At 42.8% G+C, this 23,832-nt stretch overlaps 1 protein-coding gene across 1 annotated transcript in view; it reads right to left on the minus strand.

Moving 5' to 3' along the window:
- Positions 1 to 23,832, minus strand: part of MDN1 (midasin AAA ATPase 1) — a 145,210-nt gene that overhangs the window by 79,549 nt on the left and 41,829 nt on the right. Inside the window, exons 24-37 of the mRNA XM_015407100.1 lie at positions 21,092 to 21,302; positions 20,766 to 20,997; positions 16,225 to 16,351; positions 11,292 to 11,459; positions 10,159 to 10,373; positions 9,477 to 9,864; positions 8,704 to 8,813; positions 7,583 to 8,282; positions 5,590 to 5,751; positions 4,346 to 4,619; positions 2,439 to 2,674; positions 1,976 to 2,071; positions 1,620 to 1,714; positions 766 to 890 (exon numbers count right to left, since the gene is read on the minus strand). Of these exons, the coding sequence (XP_015262586.1) occupies positions 766 to 890; positions 1,620 to 1,714; positions 1,976 to 2,071; positions 2,439 to 2,674; positions 4,346 to 4,619; positions 5,590 to 5,751; positions 7,583 to 8,282; positions 8,704 to 8,813; positions 9,477 to 9,864; positions 10,159 to 10,373; positions 11,292 to 11,459; positions 16,225 to 16,351; positions 20,766 to 20,997; positions 21,092 to 21,302 (3,139 nt within the window). The remainder of the gene's footprint in view (positions 1 to 765; positions 891 to 1,619; positions 1,715 to 1,975; positions 2,072 to 2,438; positions 2,675 to 4,345; positions 4,620 to 5,589; positions 5,752 to 7,582; positions 8,283 to 8,703; positions 8,814 to 9,476; positions 9,865 to 10,158; positions 10,374 to 11,291; positions 11,460 to 16,224; positions 16,352 to 20,765; positions 20,998 to 21,091; positions 21,303 to 23,832) is intronic.

Here is a 23,832-nt window from a genome sequence, read left to right on the forward strand (position 1 = left end):
CCTACTCAAATCTTATCCACTTTTACATCCAGTGGATCAACTAGTAATCACTAATAGACTAAAGCAATTAAGAGAGAAACTGTTAATGATTGGACAGGAGTCTTTAGCTAAAGAAGCCACAATACAAATGACACTACAGGAAAATGGAGTTGTCCAGGAATTACCTCTGGAAAATATAGATGGTGATGCTTCCAGTTTGTTAACCACAGTAAAACTAATAGTACACACTTACAATGACACAATGCAAAAGTAGCAACAGGAACAAAAAAAAAAGGCAAAAGGGAAGGGGGGGGGGAAGGCAAAACAAATATTAATCTACATCCCTGGCTCCATTATTCCAAAATACTGATGCTTTTTCTCTGGTACATCGAGGTGGCTTTCCACAGATTAAACTACCAAGATGATTTGCTATTGTCCTAATACTTACTGATCTGCATACATTTCAACAAGATTAGCAGTTTGTAAACTTTGCTTGTAAAGTACTTTGAGAGCTAATATGGAATGAAGTAACCTGTTCTATCAATATGCTTCACATCAAGAGAGGCATTAAAGTTTGGGTTTAACTGAGTATGTAGCACTGCTCTTTCAAAAGATGCTAACTCAGGCATACAATATGCTATGATGATGCAGATATTACGACATGCACATCCAGTTTCAGACAGAACTGTTTCATTGGCTTTGTGTGCTCCTCAACATGTCTCTCTTACGAGGACAGCAGTTTTTCTCTTACACAAATATTATTCAGTGGTACCCAGGAAGAGTTACCTTCAGTTTTCTTCTCTGTCTGTTCTTGCCAATATTTCTCTATGATCTGATAGACTGAAAGCCAGTGCTTCATTGATTTTTCTGTCTGATGCTGCATTGTGTTGTCAAGACTAGTAGACCAACAGCTGATAATACAAGGGGAAAAATTCAGACTGATCAGAACTTAGATCTGAAACACCATCCATACAGGATTGCATTTAAAATGTATTTAAATACATATATTGAGGAAGAAGACATTCTATAAATACAAATACAATACCTTTATTGGCATAAAAACTATTTCTATAAAAAGTACCCTGCATAAACAAAAACGTCAGTTCTACAAATGGAATGTCAAAAACTGTACACTAACGACTTAAAAATATGGTGCATACTGCATATGACTTAATATACATATTTTGTTACCATATTATAAATGAATCTTGAGCAGCATGAACTAAGGAAAGTACAAAGGGGTATAGAAGCCCCTATTAAGCAGCTTGTATAGCCCAGGCTAGCCTGACCTCATCAGATCTTGGAAGCAAAGCAGGGTTGGCCCTGGCTAGTATTTGGAATGGAGACTTCCTTCCCAGGAATACCAGGGTAACGACATGGAGGCAAGTGATGGCAAACCACCTCTGAATGTCTCTTGCCCTGAAAACCCTATGAGATCACCATAAATCAACTGTGACTCACGGCACTTTCTGCCACCAGAGGCAGGAAATGGATAGCCATGTTGGAAGGAAACAAGAAGATGCGCAATCCCATCCCCCTGACTACTGGGAACATCCTCTGCTTTCTGCACCTGCATCAGGTATTTTCATTCATCCCCCAACAATCAGCACTTATAAATACTCAAAGTAATGGAGAATTACTTCAGCTCTAGTTTATGCCACTGGATGATCAGCTGAGTGACCAAATCGAGATGCTTCCTCAGAGACACTGCTCGACTAGCAGATTCCTCCCAATCCTAAAAAAGGAAGGAATGCTCATCAGACAAAAACTGCAAAGCAATGAACTGCAAAGCAATATACATTACATTACTATTATCAAGTAGCTTTGTTCTACATTTTAATGTTCCACAGTTTGAGACGTCACCAGAATTCCCAAATTAGTCAGCTTTCATGTGCAGATTTGCTACTCGCTGGTGAACTACAGAAAGTTTGGGAAATCAACTCTGGACTAAGCATGGACAGATACATAAAAAACCCCAACAACCCCCATTTCTAACCTGAGACTTGGTAAGCAGAATTTCTAAGCCATTCAGGAACTTTGAGAGGGGGCTGGAGAGTGGAAAGCTACGGATTCTGTCCATCACAACCAAGAGCTGCAAAATGAAACATTTTTGTTGTAACTTTTAAAGGTTTTGACTTAAAATCCACACATATAATAATGGAACAAGTGATTTAAAAAACAGGAATAGAGAACACAGTCTACTTATAACAGGTGAATCTGTACAAGAGAGTTTCTACTTGCAAAATGCAGACAGACACAAAGAGATTTAGGAAATTAGTCCTCTATTTGGCTTCCTGGAAAGTTAACAAGCCAAAGTCTTAGCATTCAGATCGTATATATGTAGGGATCGTGTATAAAAATAAATATTATACTTTAACCAACATTCACCATGCACTAGTGATGCATACTTGCAAGTCTGGTTTATGTATCTCAAAGTTTAGACTGCATCTACTTCTTACCTGCACAAGTGCAGGGTGATCAGGCCATTCTTGCAGCAGTGCCTTTACTTCTTTAGCAAAGTTTTCAAGCACAGGTTGGCACAGTTGAACTTGCTGAACATTAGGGTGCTGATAGAAGTCATATGGCTCTTTAAGCTGCAGGCCAAGTTCGGAAGTTTCTCCTTCAAAAAGTGTATTTTGCAGTATTGTGCTAGCAAGCAGCTGGCAGCCTTGTAGATTGTCATTTATTTCAGAACCTAAGATTTTTGGGGGAAACAGGGAAATAAAATATGCAGAACTCAGGCACGTGTATTCCTCAACATTGTGCATCCTAACTTAGAGCACTGCTGATGAAATGATGAACTATAATCAGTATCTAGTACTTATCCTGATTTTGCAGTCTGTCTGAACGTGAAGGAAGTTTTGTCCCAAGGCCTCTGGTGCCAACACAATGAGGCTAGGACATCCAAGAAACATAAAATCTGGCAGCCAATCCATGTGAAGTTTAGGAACACATAGCTAACAGCCCTTTAATCAAAGCTTGTGTGTCCCCTCCGCACACCTTTGCCTGGCTATGGGTGGCTGGGGTTTAAAGAATCCATAGGAGAGGTCAGAGTGAGAGACTTCAGTTCAGTGGGCAGTTGGCTCAGAGTCTCCACTCCCATTCACCATACAAGCTACCTTTAACTGCACCCCTGGTCTTCAGTTTTCCTTCCTTCCCTGTCCCTGGCAGTCTCAACCCAGGAAAACTATGGCTCAGCTGGACAGCAGGGAACCCACAATGGAGGGCTCATTTCCCCTGTATTCCCCTCCCTACACTATTTCCTCTTTCCCTTCTCCTAGCAAATCCTTACATCTTCACCTAGGTCTTAATGAGTCTCCATCAGAGGCCAAAAGAGCCTGGGAAAGAGCCCTGTACCCTCCCCCTATGTTTTACTGATAGAAACCAAGGCTTGAAAGCTGGCAATACCGCATGGTTGCCTAGCAACAGCCACTGAGGACATTGTTAAAGCTACAGATGCTTCTTTCATTATTTAGGGGTTTTTTTAGACCCCCAATTTTTAATATTTTTAAAGATTTCAGATTTTTCTGCAAATCTGGGGTTTTTTCAGGTTTCTAGAAAGGTCTTCTCTACTCATGGCTCCAGTCTCTGGATTTAACTGTCCACAGATTTAGCCATGATAAGATTGAAATATACTGGTATAGGAAAACATTTTAAAAACAAATATATTTCAATGATGTCAAATCATGTACTGAAACCTACTTGATTTAAGTGTGACCACCATGAACAGATGACTCAAAATGGGACTCCTAGTAGGTTTTTCATTCTCTGTGAAATTCCCCCTGCCCCACTACCTTTTGTAGTACTCTATAAATACAATTAACTGGAACCAAAGAAAGATATGTTCATTCTTTAAAAGGACAGAAAACAGGAGGGTACCTTACTGATACCAAAAACAGACAAGAAATAAACATGTCATATTTGTGCAAGATGACAGGATTCTGAGAATAAGCTATGAAGGGGTCTCAAGCCAATAAACACATCTGTAATAGACTATAACAAGAAGAAATAAAGTAAGGACTTTTTCCTGGGGTGTGGCCAAGAACTAAACCACCATTAAAAAAGAGTTTTCTAGACTATGATCCTGGAACCCTTGAGACGTTTTGGAAGCTTAAGAGTGCACAGTGGCCGAAGAACATTTTGTCCAACGCACTGGAAGTACAGGGGAATGCTGGACATGTTTCTCAAGAACATCCTCTGTTCATGTGAGCAATAGTGACACTTCTGAGAAACACAGCATGCCTTAAAATATACTTCAGAAACTTCTGCAATATGCAAGAGGTTTCATGGCAGACGTCAATGTACAAGCTGAAGGCAGAGTTTGAAAACTACTGAAGCAAAGAACACTTCAAGACAAAAGTCTTACCAATCAAAGGATAAAAATGGGCCACCAGTGATGAGCCAGTTTGGTAACAGGAAATAAATGTAGTCAAGTGATATTTAGTCTGATTAGAGGGCATGTTTTGCTGATACCACAGAGAGCGAGCAAAGTAAAGGCAAAGCTGCTGATGAACTTCCATTACGGTTTTCAATGAATGATGTGAGAGGAGGAGTGTTTCAAAGGCAGCTTCATTTTCTAAACCATCTTCAGTTTCCATTTCTTCCTCAAGGCTTGCCTGATTTGTAATATCTTTAAAATCCTATAAATCAGAGAGAGAGATAATTAACTAACCAGTTAAACCAGTTATCCCTCAGCCTTCATTAGCCACTCCCTTCCAGTGGTGAATAAATTAACAAAAATACTAAACAAGTAGCATAAAATCACTGTTAGAACCATTGTATATATTTTTTTAAAATCACTTTGGGAAGGGACGTTTGTTTTAATGGTTTTATAATGTAATTTGACCATGTTTATTTTAAACTGTAAAGACAGAAAGTTGGGATATAAATTTTGTAAATACAAAAACAAATAAATAACATTGCAGCAACAGGCCATAAATAAAATAGAAACACAGATAAGGCACAATAGAACAGATAAATAACATAATTGCAATACATAAAATCCCACCACAAAACAGCTAAAAGCAACTTACCTGCAGAACCTGAAGTTATAAACTGCCTCAAAAGCCATTTATCAGACTAAAAACAATTTAAATATGTTTTGCACCAAAAGGAAGTTCTAACAACAACATGCCACCACAGAAAACTCCCAGCCTCTGGAGTAACCAAGTCACTTCAGAAAGTTTGTGTGGGAGGTACACAGAGCAGGGCCTCGGAAGACAACCATTTCTGTTTCTTTAATTAGCGTCCGATATCTCAACAGATTTTTCACAACACGTGCAGATTGCTTTTTCAATCTTTACATCTTTACAGTATATGCCCAGAATTATCTTGTGAGCTCAGCTGCACATGTGTCAGATGGGGCTCTCTCTTTCATATGAGAGAGAGGGAGAAGGAGAGAGAGGTTGCTGAAGAACATCTACTACCTTCATGGTAGATCACACATCTGACTTCTAAATCTCCAAAACTTTACCTGGACACGTTGTCGGTAAATTAATACTCCCTTCTTGTTTCTTCCCTCCCTTAAATCGCATCTCAGACTAGTTATTTTCATCTGTAATTCTTCAAGAAATAACTTCATAAAAATTTTAAACGTCAGTAGTAGTCTACCTTCTCATGAAGAGGAAATTTGTTTCTGAACTCCCTCTCTTCTTCCTCCTCTTCACTCAGGCCACTTCCATGGCTTTTAGCCTTGTATCTATACAGACTGTTTTTCTGTTCCTCCTCTTCCTGGGCAAGACGCTCTTGTTCATCCCATTCATTTATAATTACCTAAAAAAACAAACCACCAAAAAGACTCTTCAGAGAAATCATAATACATTTGCATATATAAACTCCATGTCTGGTATTGGTATTAAGAATATGTGAGCCTGAATTGTGAACATTTAAGTTGCATACAGCTGAATTACATTTTCGCCTAAGCTAAAGTTTAAGCTGTACACAATGTGGCAAATGATGAAGAAGAAAAATGAGATAACTACAGGGGAAGAAGAAAACTAGTCTCCCTTCAAGGGCTCCAAATACAAGAGGAGGACATGCACAGAGAGTTCTCTTGGGAAGAGAAATCCCCCCCACTGGTCTCTCCACCCTCCAGCTGCTTCCAGCTTTCCTTGCTGGTACCTCCTTCCTTACACCTCTTTTCACTACTTTCACTCCCCAAAATTTCCCTCTGCTGCTATTTCAGCAGTTTATTTGCAGCTGAAACAATGCAGTGTGATGAGATTTCATTTTTTCTTCAAACAGCAATGTCATCACGTGAGCTATTTAAAAAAAATCTTTCACCTTTGTTCATATTCCAATTTTTCTACAAACTTGGGGGTTAGCTGGGTTTGTTAAAAAACAACAACGAATACAACTATCATCTGGTGGCACCTCCTATAGCTCTTTCTGATGCACATGGGATAGCCTGTGTTTAGGATCATACAATGAAACTAGTTTAAATGTATTTATTTATTTAATGTAATTTATACCCCGCCCTCCCCGCCAAGGCAGGCTCAGGACAGCTTACAGGAGAAGTAAATACATAAATAATAGTTGAATTTACCATAAAATCATCTAAAAACAGTTCATTATAAAACAATTCAATATCATAAAGTGCTAGCAGTATCTATTTTAGTACAATTGCTTAATGATGGCGGTACCGTATGAGTGCATTCAATAATCTATCTAGATATTCAGCTCATTGACCTTCCCTGATACCATTGGCAAGCACAGGCTGTGGGTGGCAAAACCGGGGAGCCAGGGCTCTATGAGTTTCAGTTGTTGTTGGTGGTGGTGGCGGCTCCTTCGTTGAAGGCCTGAAAGAAGAGCTCTGTCTCACAGGCCCTACGGAACTGTAGGAGGTACCACAGGGCCCTGATCTCTTCTGGAAGTTCATTCAACCAATGTGGAGCCACCACTGAGAAGGCCCTGGCACTGGTTGTGGCCAGCTTGGTGTCCTTGGGACCCCGGAGGGCCAGTCGGTTTTGAGACCCTGACTGTAGTGCTCTCTGGGGTACATATGGTCAGGTATGTTGGACCCTGACCATAAAGGGCTTTGAAGTTAAGAACCAGCACCCTGAAGCAAACTTGGTATGCTATCGGCAGCCAGCACAATGCCTTCAGCACAGGCTGGATGTGCTCCTGCAGTCCAGATCTTCCAGTCTGGAGTCATACCGGCCACCCAACAACAGATAGAGCTGGGTGTCACCCACATACCGGTAACATCCAAGCCCATGCCTCCGGGCAATGTGGACAAGGGGGCGCATATAGATGTTAAAAAGCATCAGGGAAAGCACCACTCCTTGAGGCACTCCACAATCCAGTGGGTGTCTTTGGGACATCTGTTCCCCTAGTGTCACCCTTTGTCCCCGACCTTGGAGAAAGGAGGCAAGCCACTGCAAGGCAAGCCCCTATGTCAACGAGGTGGTGGGTCAGTAACTGATGGTGTCCAACCTGCCGACAGGTCCAACAACAGTACTGCCGCTCTGCCCCAATCCAGATGCCTCTGGAGGTCACCTGTGAGGGCGACCCATCCCGTCTCCGTCCGATGACCTGGGCGAAAACTGGACTGGCAGGGGTCTAAGATGGAAGCATCATCCAAAAAGCTCTGTAGACACTTTACCTGACACAGATGTCTAAAAAGTTGCAGAGATTTATGGTCCAGTTCTCCTTTTGACAGCACATGGCACCGCAGGTACAACAAAGCATTCACCAGCAACTGCTCTTGGGTAAGGCACATCCTCTGCTCCCTGTCTGAATCTTCAACAGAGTACTTCTGAGATAGCCTCTGAAGGCCGCGAAGAACATCTAGGGAGTTCACAGAGCACAAAGCATCGGCATGGGAAAGGTAAGTGGGGAAGGCGCCTCCAACAGAAGGAAACGACAGTAGAGAAGCAACAAGGGTGCCAAGCTTGTTTGGGCAGACAAAACTGTTCAGTGTTGTTTTATGGACTTCAGAAGCCACAAGTCTCAGGCCATGCTGCATTTGCAAGACGGCAGCCTGCAGTGGAGTAACTACGTCCGGGAAAGCAGTGTAGTCCTCTGTCAAATGTTTTCTGAATTGATGGTGTGACTGCTGCCAGGCTGCTTCTTCACTGAGCACTTTCTGAACTGCCTGGACTGACTGAGATTTATCCCCATGGAGAAATTGTAGAAGGCGAGCCAAGAGATCCTGCACTTTTGAAATCTGAGCAATGCTGCTGACATACTGATGAAGCTCCTGGTATAAGCAGTCATATGAAGGGCTTTGGGGCCTAAAGGCTTGTTTTTGGCCAAGGCTTGCAATCTGATTCTTTAATTTCTGGATTCTTTGGCGTAACATCCTGAGAGAGAATAAGAGGCATAATTTTAAAAGCCAGATAAATCAATTATGGTTAAAACTACCACTGGAGTCACCTCTGAAGCACACAAATTATCTTTCTTTCATAATAAGAACCCTACTAATATTTGTATTTCACTTTTTATGGCATCAAGAATTTGGCTCTCTTGATTCAAAGAGGTATCAGACAGGCATCAATGGCTAAAGCAACCTGTTTAGTTTACAGACTTTTTAAGCAGGTCACCAAATTTCCCATTTACCACTGAAACAGGACTAGAAACTTCTGAGGGCCCACATTTGAACAGGAAATTAGTCCCAGGGCCAAGAGGGATATATTTGGGGCTGTAATCACCGCCTTGTCAAACCTGGAAACAACACAACAACATTCCAGAGCCCTCTTAATCCACAGCGAACCCCAGTATTACCTAATATGTGGGTGACTATGTCTGTTGATTGTTTCATCTTCAAGATCTTTTCCTGTGAGCAGCTGAGTGGATAGATTGTGTGTCTTCCATTCACATTCTAGACGGTGCAACTGAAACCAGTAAACAAAAATGTGCCAGTTTAACTCAAAGCAATAGTCCTGCCATCACTGAGGTGTGGCAGCTTTTTCTTCTCTACTAATAATCTTCAAACAGTTCAGATTTAGGCTAACCTAAACTGCGGTTATTAGTCAGGATAATTGGATGGAATCTCCAAGCCTAGAAGCAGTGCTCTTATGAATACCAGAAACTAGAGACAAAACCACAGGGGAGAGCTGATACCTTCCATGTGGTGCCTCCTTGTAAGCCTTCCCAAGAGCATATGGGTTGACTGCTACTCAAAACTTAATACTAAATTGAATAAGTGCTAGGTATGATCCAGAAGGACTGTTCTAAAACAATGGGGGAGGGAGGATGGGAACAGCCTGTGCTTTCACAGCAATACATAGTTCAAAGTGTCCTCATTATCTGTTCAGGAAGATTAGTAAATTCTTGTATCCTTGTTTAATGAAAATGTTTTGGGTGTTAATACTACATCTTATTATTCATGTTCATTTTGCTTCAGAGGTAGCAAACTTCTAATAAGTCTTAATGCACATCTGTTCATATAACCAGTTACTCTTTAACAGCCGCTTCATAGTAAAAATGTTAACGTTATTTATAAAACACCTATTAATTACAAGGCTAGGAAGTCCACTGCAGCTCTATCTGCATACCTCTTCTGCTGCATACTTGAGTTTGTATTCTCTTTTTACTGCAGGATCAAAACGAGTCTGCGGAAGCCAGATGTGGATCTGCAGAAGCCCTAGATTCACCCAGAGACTGCCACGCTGCACAGCTTCAGGCAAGTTCTGAGGTCCTCCTTCCTGCCCAAAGAACTGTTGCAGACAAGTCATCCAAAGACACAGAACTTCTTCCGGTAATATGTCCTGAGCGGCAACTTCCTTGAGTACTGTGAAAATGGACTGCAAAGCCATTGGGTCCTTGGAAGAAAGCTTTTCACAGCTTTTGAGGTACTCGTCTTGTAGTTGTACTGGAACCAGGTTTTTAAGAGCCATAAGTTGTTTGTCTAATATAGCAAGCTGGAACCTGGAATCAGTAAACCTGTTAAGAAAAACAGAGAGGATTTCAACTAAGTATAAAGTAGGTATCAGCAACTGGAGGCCCCTGAGCCAAACTCAGCTGCCTCAGCAATACAGTAACAGCTAACCCTACTCTGGCCAACACTGAGGTAAGAGAAACAGGTGGAGAAAACAGCAGTCGTAGCAAGGGAATTTGCCAACAACCCACCACCCTCCTTTTCATTAAGACTAGCTGTTAACTAGGGATATGAAGCCTCTATATTTTTTTCTGGTTTCAGAAGACAGGAGCAGGAGAGCAATTGTTGCTTGCCAATACCTAAATTCTGCCATGGAGGAAAAGGCCAAGTTGTTCCACAGAACTGCACGGACTTCCTGAAGCTGCTGTGCTCTCTCCATCCATTCCCCCAGTGTCACATTGGAGGCCAACAGAAGAGGAAGGCCAGTCACGTCCCACTGGCTCCACTGGCTGCTGCTAGTCAGAATTTCAGAGAGGCACTTGGAGAAAACAGCTCGACTTAAAATGCCCACACCCTAAATTAGGAAAGATCAAAATGTGAGTTCCAGCACTGATAAGTGTTTCCACTTTTTTTAAAAAAGTATAAACATTGACCTTAAACAGCTGGACATTTTAGAGATCACCAAAACCTCCAAATAACCTGAATGTAATTTAAGTATAATGAACTGCACTGAGGAAGGAACTTCTATATCCAACATTTCTCATACTTAAATACCTGTTTAATTAAACATTCCAATCTGAGCACTCAAATCAGCAACTTCATGCCTGACAGACAGAAGAGGGTATGCCTCATCTTCACAATGTCATCAGGTACAGCTCCAAGATATTTTTCCCCATTGACTCCCAACAAGAGAGTCTAGATATGTATTGACAGTTTGCTGACCTCATACAATTCATACCAATACCAAATTTTGAGTTTTCAGATAATGATGCATTTTTGGACAGGAAATGGGGGGTGGGTGAGATAATAGTATGACTACTGGAGACTGCAACCAGTGAATAACAATCAGACTTCAGTCATAAGGGCTTGAACCCTTAAAAAAAAAATAAACTTGCACTTTTCCAGATGTCAGATTATTCAGTAATACTCAACAGTCATTCCAAGTCATCCAGACTGCAGGATGACTTGGCACAAAACAGTCAGGAACAACAAGCTATGACTTTACCTCAATAACTGAAAACCACCTTCTGATTAATGGGGCAGTTCAACAGCACTTCAGTTAAAATTATCTTAGAAGACCACGTTGAATCTATATTTTAGGCTCACACAAGGCTTTCTTGGATTCAGCTCTAAGAGCTAATTAACATTCCATGCAAGACTGTGATCTCCTTTAAACATGTAAGCTAATTCATGTTTAACCATCACATATAAAAGTGCCATTTTTTTACCACAGTCTAGACTAGCCTTATATGTGCAGGTTTTACCACACCACCTTAAGAGAACAGTCCATGAGGGATTTGGGCTTCTTTTTCTCTTCCACCGATACTGGCTTCCAGGCTAGCCAGTGCTCTGGATCTGTGGATACGGTAGTGTTCCAGAACGATGCTAAAGCAGCATTCACCAGCTCTGACCACAAGAGAGAAATTTCATCTGTGGAGACCTATAATGCAAGAAAAAGAAGAAAGTATAGAAGAGTCAAGTCAAGGTATCCAAAAATGATCTGCAACAAACACCAACATGCTCCAATAAAAGCATGTGTAATTTTTTAACCTGATTTTTAAATGCAAGATGTTATCTCTGTATTCACCAATACACACCTTTAATTTACTTTTTGTTTTCCCAGTATAAATTTTATTGCATTTGCACTTGATTAAGCACACCACATAATCTGAATTGCATGTTGTAAAATAGTTTAAAGTGTACTGCTACCAGTGTTCCCTCTAAGCTGAGTTAGTGTGAGCTAGCTCACAGTTTTTTAGCCTCCAGCTCACACATTTCTGTTTCAGCTCAGAAAGGATGGTCCCAGAGCAAACTAATTTATGCAGCAGCCAAATTGCTCGTTCACAAATTTTATGCCAGTAGCTCACAAAGTAGAATTTTTGCTCACAAGACACCACAGCTTAGAGGGAACATTGACTGCTACGGCTTATTATTATGTGGATTAATAAAGTTCTTCATAGTACTAGTACATTTACAATAGGCACAATTGTTACATGGGAAATGGCCAGATGGGAAGTTTGATCCTGGCAAAATTTTCTGTAGTATGGCTGGTTGGGCTGTGCTACTGTGTATCAATTTCTCTCTTAAACTGCCAGTTCTCTTAAAAGCAATAGCTGGTTTTTATTACAAGATGGTATATCAGATAATATCTTCCAAATCCTAAATATGCTCTTTTTCAGTTCAACATTAGTATTGCTGAAAGTTAGACTGAAAGTCAGTCTGAATAATTTCTCTTCCCCCCCTTCCTAAGCAGCATCATCCTCTGGCAATGCATGACCTTGAAATAAGCATGTTGCAACGTTGTCTCAGGATATCTTCTCATTACCAGGTTTCATCTAAGATGCAGCTTCTCTTTGGAAGCCGTGTATCGTAGAACAGTTCCTCTTAATTCTAAGAAATTGGATATATGGCAGATTGTTCTTTATATAAGCAGGTTGATGACTCTCAAAGCTTAAAAGGAAGCTCTTATCTGTTGGGTTTTTTTGTATAGGGTAGTTGTTAATTTGTTCCCTTTCTTAATAACTTTGCTGTCCCGAAAATTAATTTCTTGATCATCTGCATGTAATTCAAAATATAAATTCTTATCCTGTGCATTGAGCCATCTTTGAAAAGCTAGAAGTTGGTCAAGATTCCACAGAAGAAAAATGTCATCTATATACCGCCACCATGTTAGTATATAAGTACAATGAGGATTCTCAGTAGTAAATACAAAATATTCCTTAAAGAAGCCCATACACAGATCTGCTGCTTCAGGTACCACGGATGACCTATGGCAATACCCTTGACCTACTAACAGAATTTCCCGTTAAATGCAACAAATATATATTCTTAAGGGCAATTTCAGAAAGTGCTACTAGGAAGGAAGTAGGGGGACACTCATTCTCTCTCTTATGGAATGTGTTCTCTATTACAGATAGAACCCTCTCTTATGGGATGTTTGTCTATAGAGAGACCACATCCAGTATTGGTAGTAGGATGACATCACCCTCAGGGGAAATTTTTTCTAACTTCTTCATGAAGTCCATGGTATCCTTAATATATGATAGTAGTGAGGGAACAATGGGTCTCAGGAGGAAACTAACATATTTAGAAATGGTTCCAGGATGGAATCATTACCTGACACAATAGGACTCCCATGGGGAGGAAAAATGTTTTTATGGATCTTAAGTAACACATAAGCTACTGGTGATCCAGGATTCTTATTGCAAAAGAATCTCTTCTCCTGAGATGAAATGTATCCCATAATTTCACCTTCCTCCAAAAGGAATTTGATCTCACTTTGTATAGACTCAACAGTGCTGGAGCTGCATGGAGCATCATAGGTTTGGTCATTTAGTTGCTTCAGCAACTCTGATTCATAATCATCTCTATTTTGTATGGCAATAGCCCCTCCCTCCCTTATCAGCTTTCTTAATAATTAGGGATGGGCATGAACTGGGAAAACGTAGTTTGGTTTGTGATGTGCCCCATTTGTGAACCCAGGATTGCCACGAAACCGGTTCAGTTTGTGAGGCCATAGAACAGTCCCCAGGTGTGCCAGAGACACCAAACCAGGTGACTCTCCTCTACCTGCCCTCCAAGTTTGGCGAGGATTAGATTTACGTCAACTCTCCTGCCACAGTCACTAAACTCATGATGTGTTCCAGGCCCTTGAATGATCTCCTGCCAAGCTCTTTAAAGTCCTGGGTTTGTCATTTCACATCACCCAGCCTCCAGCTCTGACCCTGCACCTGCTCCGTCATGACTTCTACAGCCTCTAGCCCCTCTCCTTGGGGCTGATCCTCCAGTGTCCCTGTCCCTAGTTGTGCTTGTCCTTCTGCTACCTCTGGGAGCCTTGCTCCGGCTTCCTCCCAGCTCTACCCCTCCCTCGGAGACAGGACTGCCACGAAACTGGGTTCAATTTGTGAGGCCGTAGAACAGTCCCCAGGTGTGCAAGAGACACCAAACCAGGTGACTCTTCTCTACCTGCCCTCCAAGTTTGGCGAGGATTAGATTTACTCTCCTGCCACAGTCACTAAACTCATGTGTTCCAGGCCCCCAAATGACCTCCTGCCAAGCTCTTGAAAGTCCTGGGTCTGTCATTTCACATCACCCAGCCTCCAGCTCTGACCCTGCACCTGCTCCGTCATGACTTCTACAGCCTCTAGCCCCTCTCCTTGGGGCTGATCCTCCAGTGTCCCTGTCCCTAGTTGTGCTTGTCCTTCAGCTACCTCTGGGAGCCTTGCTCCGGCTTCCTCCCAGCTCTACCCCTCCCTCGGAGTGTTGTCTCTGCTTGCCAGGGTTTTCTGTGCTGGCTGCCTGCACCTCCAGCGCTGTCTCCATCAGCCCCACATCTTCCAGGCCAGCGTTTTCTAACTCGGCTGCCAGGATGAGCCCTGCCTGACCCCTGCCCTCTTGATGACAGCCATCACTTCTGGCCCAACTGGTTTTCCCTCTAGCCAGGCTCCACAGGCTCCGCACAGCCACTCCAGGGGACACAATACCCTTCTGGAGAGGCTGGCTGGGCTGGGAGCAGGGGGCATGATGCTTTAGTGGTTCCACTCTTGCTTGCTTGACTGATTCTAGAAGGTGATACTGGGTAACTGTTGCTTAGCCCTGTACTATTTATGCTATGGGGTCCTGCATGGTTCCATCTCCCATGCTATTTAACACCTAAATGAAACTTCTTGGAAGAGGTCATCTGAAGATTTGCAGTTAGGCACCACCACCAATAAGTGGACAACATCCCATTCGATTTCTCTTTAACAGCTAAACCAGGTGAGTCTGTGGAAATCCAGAATAGGTACCTGGGGAAGGTAATGGGGATGGATAAAAAACTGAAGGTCAATCCAGGCAAGACTGAGGTGCTCTTGGCCAACAGAGAAGCTGCTTGGGGATTGTGGAGCCAGCCTGTCCTGGAGGAGGCTGCAATCTCCCTGAAGAAGCAGATTCATAGCTTGGGGGTGCTACTAAAGCTCAATCCAGACAAGACTGAGGTGCTCTTGGCTAATGAAGAATCTGCTTGGGGACTGCAGAGCCAGCCAGTCCTGGAGTAGGCTGCATCCCCTCTGAACAAGCAGATTCATAGCTGGGGGTGCTACTAGATACTGGTCTATGGTTTGAGCCTTAGGTCTCTTCTGTGGCATGTAGCACCTTTTATCAGCTCCAGCTAGTTTGCTCAGCTACAGCCATTCCTTGAAACGCGTGATCTGGCCACTATGATCCATGCTAATCCAAGTTAGATTACTATAATGTGCTGTGTGGTTGAAAATGGTTCAGAAACTTCAACTGGTCTACAATGTAGTGGCCAGACTACTGTCAGGGGTTGATTAAAAGGATCATATCACCCCTCTGCCGAAGGATCTGCACTGGTGGTCTATCTGGCTTGGGACCAGGGTACCTGAAGGACTGTCTCCTCCCATACTCCTCAGCCTGCCAGTTAAGATCTGCCTCTCAAGCGCTGCTCCCTGTGCCCCCAACCTTCAGAGGTGAGATGGGTGGCAACTAGTTTCACCTGGAACCCACCTTATTCTCTTTTAGGTGTCAGGCTAAAACACATCTTTTTATCCAAGTTTTTAATTAGGGGTTTTATGTTACCAGCTTTTTATGGGCTGCTCTCTTTTAATGCTGCTTGTATCTAATTGTTTGTTTTTTAGTGGCTTGGTTTTAGTTGTAAGCCACATCAAGAAGGCCTCTGAAGAAGCACCAAAATATTCTAAATAAATAAATAAGAAGGAACCTGATTTTAGAAACTGTCAGCAAACTCAAGATGCTAGCTGATACTCAGAAATACCTTCCAACTGACTAGGATACCCCACCAATTTGGAACCCACTAGTTTGGTTCCTTAATCCAGTGTGGTGCAGTGGTTAGCTTTTCTGCCTATGATTCAAAAGTCCTACGTTCAAATTCCAGTCTGCCATGAAGATCGAGTGACCATGGGCCAGTACCCCCTCTAACCCTAACCTCCCCATATGGTTGCAGTGAAGATAAAGAGGGACACATATACTGGCATGAGCTCCCTGGAAGATAGGCATCCATTTCTAATAAATAAATCAGCCACAATGAATTTTTGAACACCTTGTCTAGATGCCATCTTATTTAGTTCCTTATTAACAATAAAAGTTATTTTAAAAAAAACTAAAGGTCACATAAGTGCTTCTGTGTCTGAATACTAAGTTAATTGCTTTGTAAAAAAGATGATTTACTCCACTTAGTTTATCCTTACCATATGAAGATCCAACAGGTAAAAAAGTCCTTGAAGCTGCTGAGAGGTAGCAGGTGTAAACTTAAGGCAGAACGCTATAAGCTGCTTTATTTCTGAATAGATGGTCAACTGGTGACTGCAGTCCTTCCTGAGAAAAGGAAATTAAACATTGGTTGAAAAGAGAAAACCTTTATATATGTACCATCTCTATGCTGTAAGATGAGATCTAAGAAAAAGGATAATCTGTGCTCAAAGTATGGTGAAAAGATATGCCACTTCTTTTCAAGCAGAATGAAAACCATCACACTTCTTAAAATGGACGAAAAACATTGTAGGATGGAGCAGTGTAGCACCTGTACCGTGGAAAGTCAGTATTAAAGTGTTTCATGCTCATGCCAGCCTAGGCAAGGGTAGATGGAAATAGGCTATACTGAGCTTGGCCCTTCTTCAAGCTGTTGAAGGAAGAAGAAGCCATCAATGGACAAGGCTGGATGGAATAAGCCTGGCTCATATTCTCTCTAGGCTTGCCAGGACCAAGCTGTATGTGGAGCTGTGCCTGAAACACATAGAGAAAGTCTTTGCAGCATCGTTTCCCTCCTACTGAAGTCCCCAAAAGCTGTCTCTCCAAGTGCCTGGTGCTTCTCCCAGCTTCACAAACAGCTCTGGCATGGGCAAGCCTAGAGGTGGAAATAGGCTTTACCAGGCTTGTAAACAAACAGTTTATACAGCAGTAATATCTATGTAAAGACTCTGAATGGTGCATATAGTGCTAAATTAAATCACCGGATGGCCAATACCGAAATGAAACAAATTACATAATCGGAAGCAGAAGATGGTGAAGTTCTGTTGTCTCTGCTAAAAGGAGACCACAAGCTGAACTGTTATTAGCAAAAATTAAAATAAAGCTTGGAACAACACCAAAGCATGGATAACGCCAAAATACAATCTAAACATTTCTGTAGAGTTTAAAGATCATGAAAAGACTAGATTGGCATTACTAAATTCAAGTGAACGTGAACCAGAAGAATTATGGGTTGAAACTAGAGATGTTATCAAGGAAGAATACGCAAAGGCTATTCCTCTAGCTAAAAAAAGAGAGAAAAGCCTCAATGGATGCTCAGGACAGACAAGGAGAAAAGTTACAAGTGACAGAAAGAGAAGTCTGAATGCAACATTCCAGCAACTGGCACATATAGACAAAGAGAACCATTGTAATAACCAGTGTAAAGAAACAGAAGAGAACAACAACAAAAAAGGAACCATTAGATCCAAGAAATCAAAGAAAAACATAAAGCACAGTTAGGTATGCTGAAAGATCAATATGGAAATACATTAACTGAGCAGGAGAAATTAAAGATGGGAATAATACACTGAAGAATTATATGGAAGGGATGAAAGGATCACAGTTTTCTTCTAAAAATAAGAATCTGCAATTTAGAAACTGAACTGAAACCTGCGCTTGAACTAGGAGTCGACAGGACATCAACAGAGCTATTTCAAACCAGAGAAATGGAATCCATCAAAATCTTACCAAGAATATGCCATCAAATATGGAAAACAAAACAATGGCCCATAGACTGGAAATGCTCAATCTATATTCCAATTCCAAGAAAAGGAGACATCAAAGACTGTAGCAACTATGAGACCACAGCATTACTATCTCACACAAGTGAAGTGATGCTCAAAATCTTATAACAAAGATTGTTACCATATATTGAAAGAGAAATGCCACATGTTCAAGCTGGAGTCAGAAAAGGAAAAGGCACTAGTGATCACATTGAAAATTTACGTTGGCTACTGGTACAAATGAAATAATTTCACAAGAAAATCAGAGTTTGTTTCATAGATTACAGCAAACCTTTTGACTGTGTGGATCATGAAAAGGTATACTTAGTTTTAAAAGAAATGGGTGTGCCACCACATCTGATTATTTTCATCTACAACCTGTACTCTGGACAAGAGGCTACTGTCAGGAAGAATATGGAGAAACAGAACGGTTTCTAATTGGTAAACATATCAGATAAGGATGTATTTCATCTCACTATCTCTTCAATCTATGTACAGAACACATAAAAATATAAGAAGATCCCTGCTGGATCAGACCAATAGTCCATCTAGTCCAGGATCCTGTCTCACACAGTAGTCAACCAATTCCTCTGGACAGCCAACAACAGGGTATAGGGGCCAAAGCCTTTCCCTGGTGTTGCCTCCTGGCTCTGGGATTCAAAGGCTTAGTGCCTCTGAATGTGGAGGTTCCCCTTAGTCACCATGCCTAGTAGCCACTGATAGATTTATCCTCTATAAATCTATCTAATCCCCTTTAAAAGCTGTCTATTCCTGTGGCCATCACTAAATCTTCCACACATTATAAGAAAAGCTGGAGCAGATTTAGATGAAGGTGGAGATATGCAGACGAGACCACATTACTGACAGAAGATAGTGAAGACCTGAAACAACTACGATTAAAGGAGAAAATGCCAAAGCAGGATTACAGCTGAACATCAAGACAACAAAAGTAATGACTACTGAGGATGAAGGTTGACGATGAAGAGACTGAAATTGTTAAAGATTTCTATTCCTTAGCTCCATCATCAACTAAAAAGGAAACGGCAACCAAGAAATCAGAAGGAGACTGAGACCAGGAAGGGCAGCCATGAAGGATCTAGAAAAGTGTAATGATGCGTTACTGGTGACCAAGATCAAGGTAAGTCCTACTACAGCATTCCCCATTAGTGTGTATGGGTGTGAAAGTTGGAAAAAACTGAGAGGAAGAAAGTTAATTCATTTGAAATGTGGTGTTGGAGGAGAGTTTTACTGATACCTTGGATCGCCAAAAAGACAAATAAGTGGGTTCTAGATCAAATCAAGCCTGAACTCTCCCTCAAAGCTAAAATGACCAAACAGAGGCTTTTGTACTTTGGTCGCATTATGAGAAGACAAGAGTCACCAGAAAAGACAACCATGCTAGGAAAAGTTTAAGACCCAACATGAGAAGTATTGACTCAATAAAGGGAGCCACATCCCTCAGTTTGCAAGACCTGAACAAGAAGGTCAACAACAGGACATTCTGGAGGTCATTCATTCGTAGGGTTGCCGTAAGTCAGAAGCATCTTGACAGCACTTAACACAGTCTGAAATGAAATCATGACAGCACTTAACACAGTCTGAAATGAAAGCACATGTGCCTCTTGCCCTTTTTCCCCACTTGAAGCATTGAGGATAATGATAGTAAAAAGCAAGATGTCAAAACAAAGACTGAACTCATATTCAAAGCACCTCAATTCCCGCCCCCCTCAGTTGCCACTTACTTTATGACAGCAGAATTCAAGGTTTGAAGTTTCTGGAAACATTCTAGCTATGTGCGTGCATTTATAAATTTGGTTGCTGTAGCACTACCTACTTAGGGGTATATTGGACAGTATTTTCTCTATGGACTGTTATTACCCCTAGGAGGGCTTGTACTTGTGGACTATTTTGGACTGTATTACTTTAAAAATCATCATTCTGTGGTTTGTGAGACTGTATGATGTGCATTACATTCTTTTGAAGTGCTGTATGTTTTTACATGTTCAATATAATCCTATGAGTATCATTACTTGTCTTAAAAACGTTTTGGGAGAGTTTCCATCTTTTCATTGGTAGCACTACCTATGACAGTCATGGCATTCCAAGAGTTTAAAATGGCTGTCACAGCTACAATAAGGTACGGGTGGACAAGCAACCTTGTCTTGTTCCTAATAACAGCAGGACTTCAGCAACTAAAGCTAAATGGTTAATGTCCCCTTGGAAAAGGAAGGGATGGGTGGATACTACAGAATGAATCAAAAGCTCACCCCAAATAGAAGGGGCAATGCATTAGGAAGGATGCAAAAGCAGAGACAAAAAGATGTAAATAAAGAAGGATCAAGGCTGAAGAGAGCAGCAAACTGGCGTTCAAGAAATGAGTCCAGGTGAGGCAGAGCTCCTGCGTAAGGAAAATAAGATGGCTTCTGTGGATCAGAATGGCAAGCCTATTCGGCAGGAACAGCAATTCAAAACAAAACGTAGATCTATAGTCCTGTGATTTAAAGCCATGCTATCTAAAGAGGAATGATTAGTAGAATGATTACTGTTAACTGCGGTTATTAGAGGAAAAAGTAGGCCTGGCCCTGCACCATCTTCAGCAAGTCAGGCCTCAAGTGGGCCAGGGCCCTACTACCTTGGACCTGAAAACCAACTGTTTCCTTGTTCACAGAATGTCAATGCAGCTTATATTCTGCAATCAGATACCCATAAATTATTAACTGCTGCTACAAATCATAAGCATCTCCTTAAACAGTACTTTGGAATGAAATGACACCACAGAAGCTGCCTTTATGACATCATGTGGTGATTAAAGAAACAGAAACACACTACATGTAAGCAGAAATTATCAGTACAGAAGTAGGTTAACTGGCTGTATCAATAAGTTCTATGGCTGCAGGTTTTACAAACTTCCAATTTATCTAGCAACTCACACAACACTGAGACCTCATATTGCGTTAACAAAGTTACAACAGTTACAATTTACAGGCAAAATTCACCTTTGCAAATATGCCCTAGAAATACAATCTGCAGTCAGTTTATACTGCCACAACAATGCCAGATACTCCATTGCAGGCCACAGCTGAACCCTACAGCACAGCTGAGTCAACAAGGCAGAGCCCATGTGCTTAGAGACCGTGTGCTCAGCATACTTTTCTTCAAGAGATTCAACCAAGACCCTTTCTTGTTTCAGCTTTGAATGCTGCAGATTCACAAAGGTCTGCAATTCATCTGTAAGACATAAAGAAGTGTAAGCTGAAATTGATCTTCAAATACATCCAGAAGAACATTCACACAGAATGCAACCAAAAAACACCTAATTTACCCGAACTAACGTCCTTCAACTGATTAGCTCTGAGAACTAGGCCTTGGGCTTGAAGTAATGCTTTTCTTATCTCCCATCCAGTGGCTGTGGTTTTCAGAGTACATAGCTGCTTCTGCTGTTGACCGTCGCCAAGGGCTGGCCCCAGCTCCAGGATGTTAAGCGCTTTGCAGAGCCTTTGCAGATGGGCAGCACATTCCACAACTGCTTTCTCCTGCAATGATAATTTTAAAAAGAATATCAGCTCCAGAGCCCCACCCAGCCTGAACAGTTACTATTTCACTTCAGCGTTTACAGTAAAAAAAACCCTACAAAATTATGACATGACTAATGTTGATTTATTTGTAATGATTTATTTGAAAGACAGGGGGAGAGTGTCAAACTCGGAGCCTCGTTTGCCATGAATTTTGTGTGTTCCAGTTTCATGACCTGTACTTGGGCATTGGAGCCGAAGAACTTAGTTCTGACATGAATGGTTTTAGCTTGACACATGCACATCTTTCAATAAACAAATCAGAGAGTGTTGTTGAGAGTAAGTTTGTTCAAGAGTCTGACAGTGTCAGAACTCCCTTATCGCCTTGACTCCTCGCCCCACTGCTGTGATGAGCGAGGACAGTGAGGACCACGGGACTGGGATTGGAACCCAAACTGCCCCCCGGCCCATGAACCCACTCTATCACCGGACGAGGTGAGACCCCGAGGCACAGGGGCGAGACTGAGAGACCGCCAAGCTGCACAGGCAAGATGTAACGACCCGGACTGACTGCTGATCCCGGGTCCGAGAACGTGGAGGAATTGGTCAGAGACTGAGCTGCAGAGGATCTCAAGACATTGAACTGTGCCAGTAAAAATTCCTGTGTGAAATAGATGAGCTGCGGCGAGATACCGACCTGTGTTGGTGGACCTCCCAGCCGCTATCTGGGAGGCCTTGCAACAAAAGCTCCAGGCCCTGGGAGCTGAACCCGCTCAGCAAGACCCCATTGGGTCCAGCGCTGGTACCCGCACTGCAGCCTCAGCCAGCACCCCAGCCTGGTCCAGTCCCTGAACTGGCCAGGCCAAGAGACATGCTGGAGGCTACGTTTGATGGGACCCCAGAGAAGCTGGCATTCTTCACGCTGCAGGTGCAAAAGTTCTTGAGAGACTGGGGCCACACCTTCGCCTCAGATGAGCACCATATGAACTACATGGGGTCTCAACTGCAGGATCAGACAGCAGACTGATTTGTGGGACTGTATAATGTGGGGGTCCCTGAGATCCAAGATGTGGGCCTTCTGCTGACAGTATGAAGACCCACTGGAGATGGAGTGGGCCAGAATCCAACTCCAGGGTCTGAGGCAGGGCAGCTGGTCTGTTCGAGAGTTTTTGGATGAGTTCAAGACATATGCGGCCAAGATCTAGGAGTGGCTGGAAGAGGAGCTGATTGAATTCTACCAGGCGGGCCTGAATCCTTCCATCCTTGACAAGGCCTTAGCCCAAGACAATCCATTAACCCTGAACGGGTGGATCCAGATGGCTTGCAAGGCAGAGAACTGGTGTAACCAAATGAAGATGTACCATCCCAAGCCTGGGGTGAAGGCACCGGGAGAGGAGACAACAGGACAACGGAGTTGGACCCAGGAGCGAACAAGAGCAGAGGATGCGGCGGGGCCTGTGCCTGAGATGTGGAGCCCCTGGGCATTTCATGCCCAACTGCCCTCGCAACAAGAGCCCAGGAGGGCCGAAGAAAGAAGACAGCGAGGGGACAGAGAGGATGAGCAAGCCCATCGGGAGTCGTCCCAAGCCACCCAAGGCTCTCCAATTGGGAGGGCAAGAGGAACTGGAAGGGGCTTCAACCAATGAGGAAGAACTGCAACAGCCAACGGGAAAAGGCTGGGATCTGCTGTGAAGGGTGCTCAGCGGCAGGTCTGAAAGTCTCCTGCACCAGAATCGGTGAGAACCACTTCCCCCCTCTTTTACCCGCCTGTGACGGTGGTTAACCCCACTGTGGGCACCCACATCCAAGTGCGGGCCCTTATTGATTCTGGGTGCACCCAGGACTTAATCAGCCCGGTCCTGGTGATGGGGCTGGGAGCTAAGGCGCATGAACTAGAAGAGCCCTTAGTGTTCTCCCAGATGGATGCGACGCCCATGAAGGGGGAGCCATGCAAGTACTGCACGTTTCCACTGCCAGTAAGGGTGGGCTCCCACTGGGAACTGTGGTCTTTTGTAGTAAGACCCTCGGCCAAGTTTTCAATGGTGCTGGGGAGTCCCTGGCTGTGGGCTCATGACCCTTATGTCTAATGGAGTCTTTTGAATAAATCAAGATATTATCCAGATAAACCAGCACCCCTTTGAATAAATATTTATGTAACACTTCGTTAATCAAGTTCGTGAACATCCCCAGGGCTCCTGCGAGCCCAAATGGCATCACCTGGTACTCAAACTGACCAAAGGGGGTGTTAAAAGCAGTCTTGTGTTCATTCCCCTCCCTGATGCGCACTTGAAAGTAGGCATCTCTTAAGTCCAACTTAAGATGCGCCCCTGGGCTGCCTCTGCCAGCAAGTCTTTTATCAAAAGAAGGGGGAAGGCATTTGACATGGAAACAGCATTCAGGCCCTGGTAGTTCATACATAGTCTCAAACACCCATCTTTCTTTTTGCGGAAAAGTACTGGGGCAGCAAAAGGCAAAGCCGCTGGCCGAATAAACCCCCTGGCCAGTTTTTTCATCAATAAACTTCCACAAGTCCTCCTTCTCAGCAAGGCTT

Source organism: Gekko japonicus, unplaced genomic scaffold (genome assembly GCF_001447785.1).
Source record: "Gekko japonicus isolate JY-2015 unplaced genomic scaffold, Gekko_japonicus_V1.1 scaffold2866, whole genome shotgun sequence".
NCBI classification, from domain to species: Eukaryota; Metazoa; Chordata; class Lepidosauria; order Squamata; family Gekkonidae; genus Gekko; species Gekko japonicus.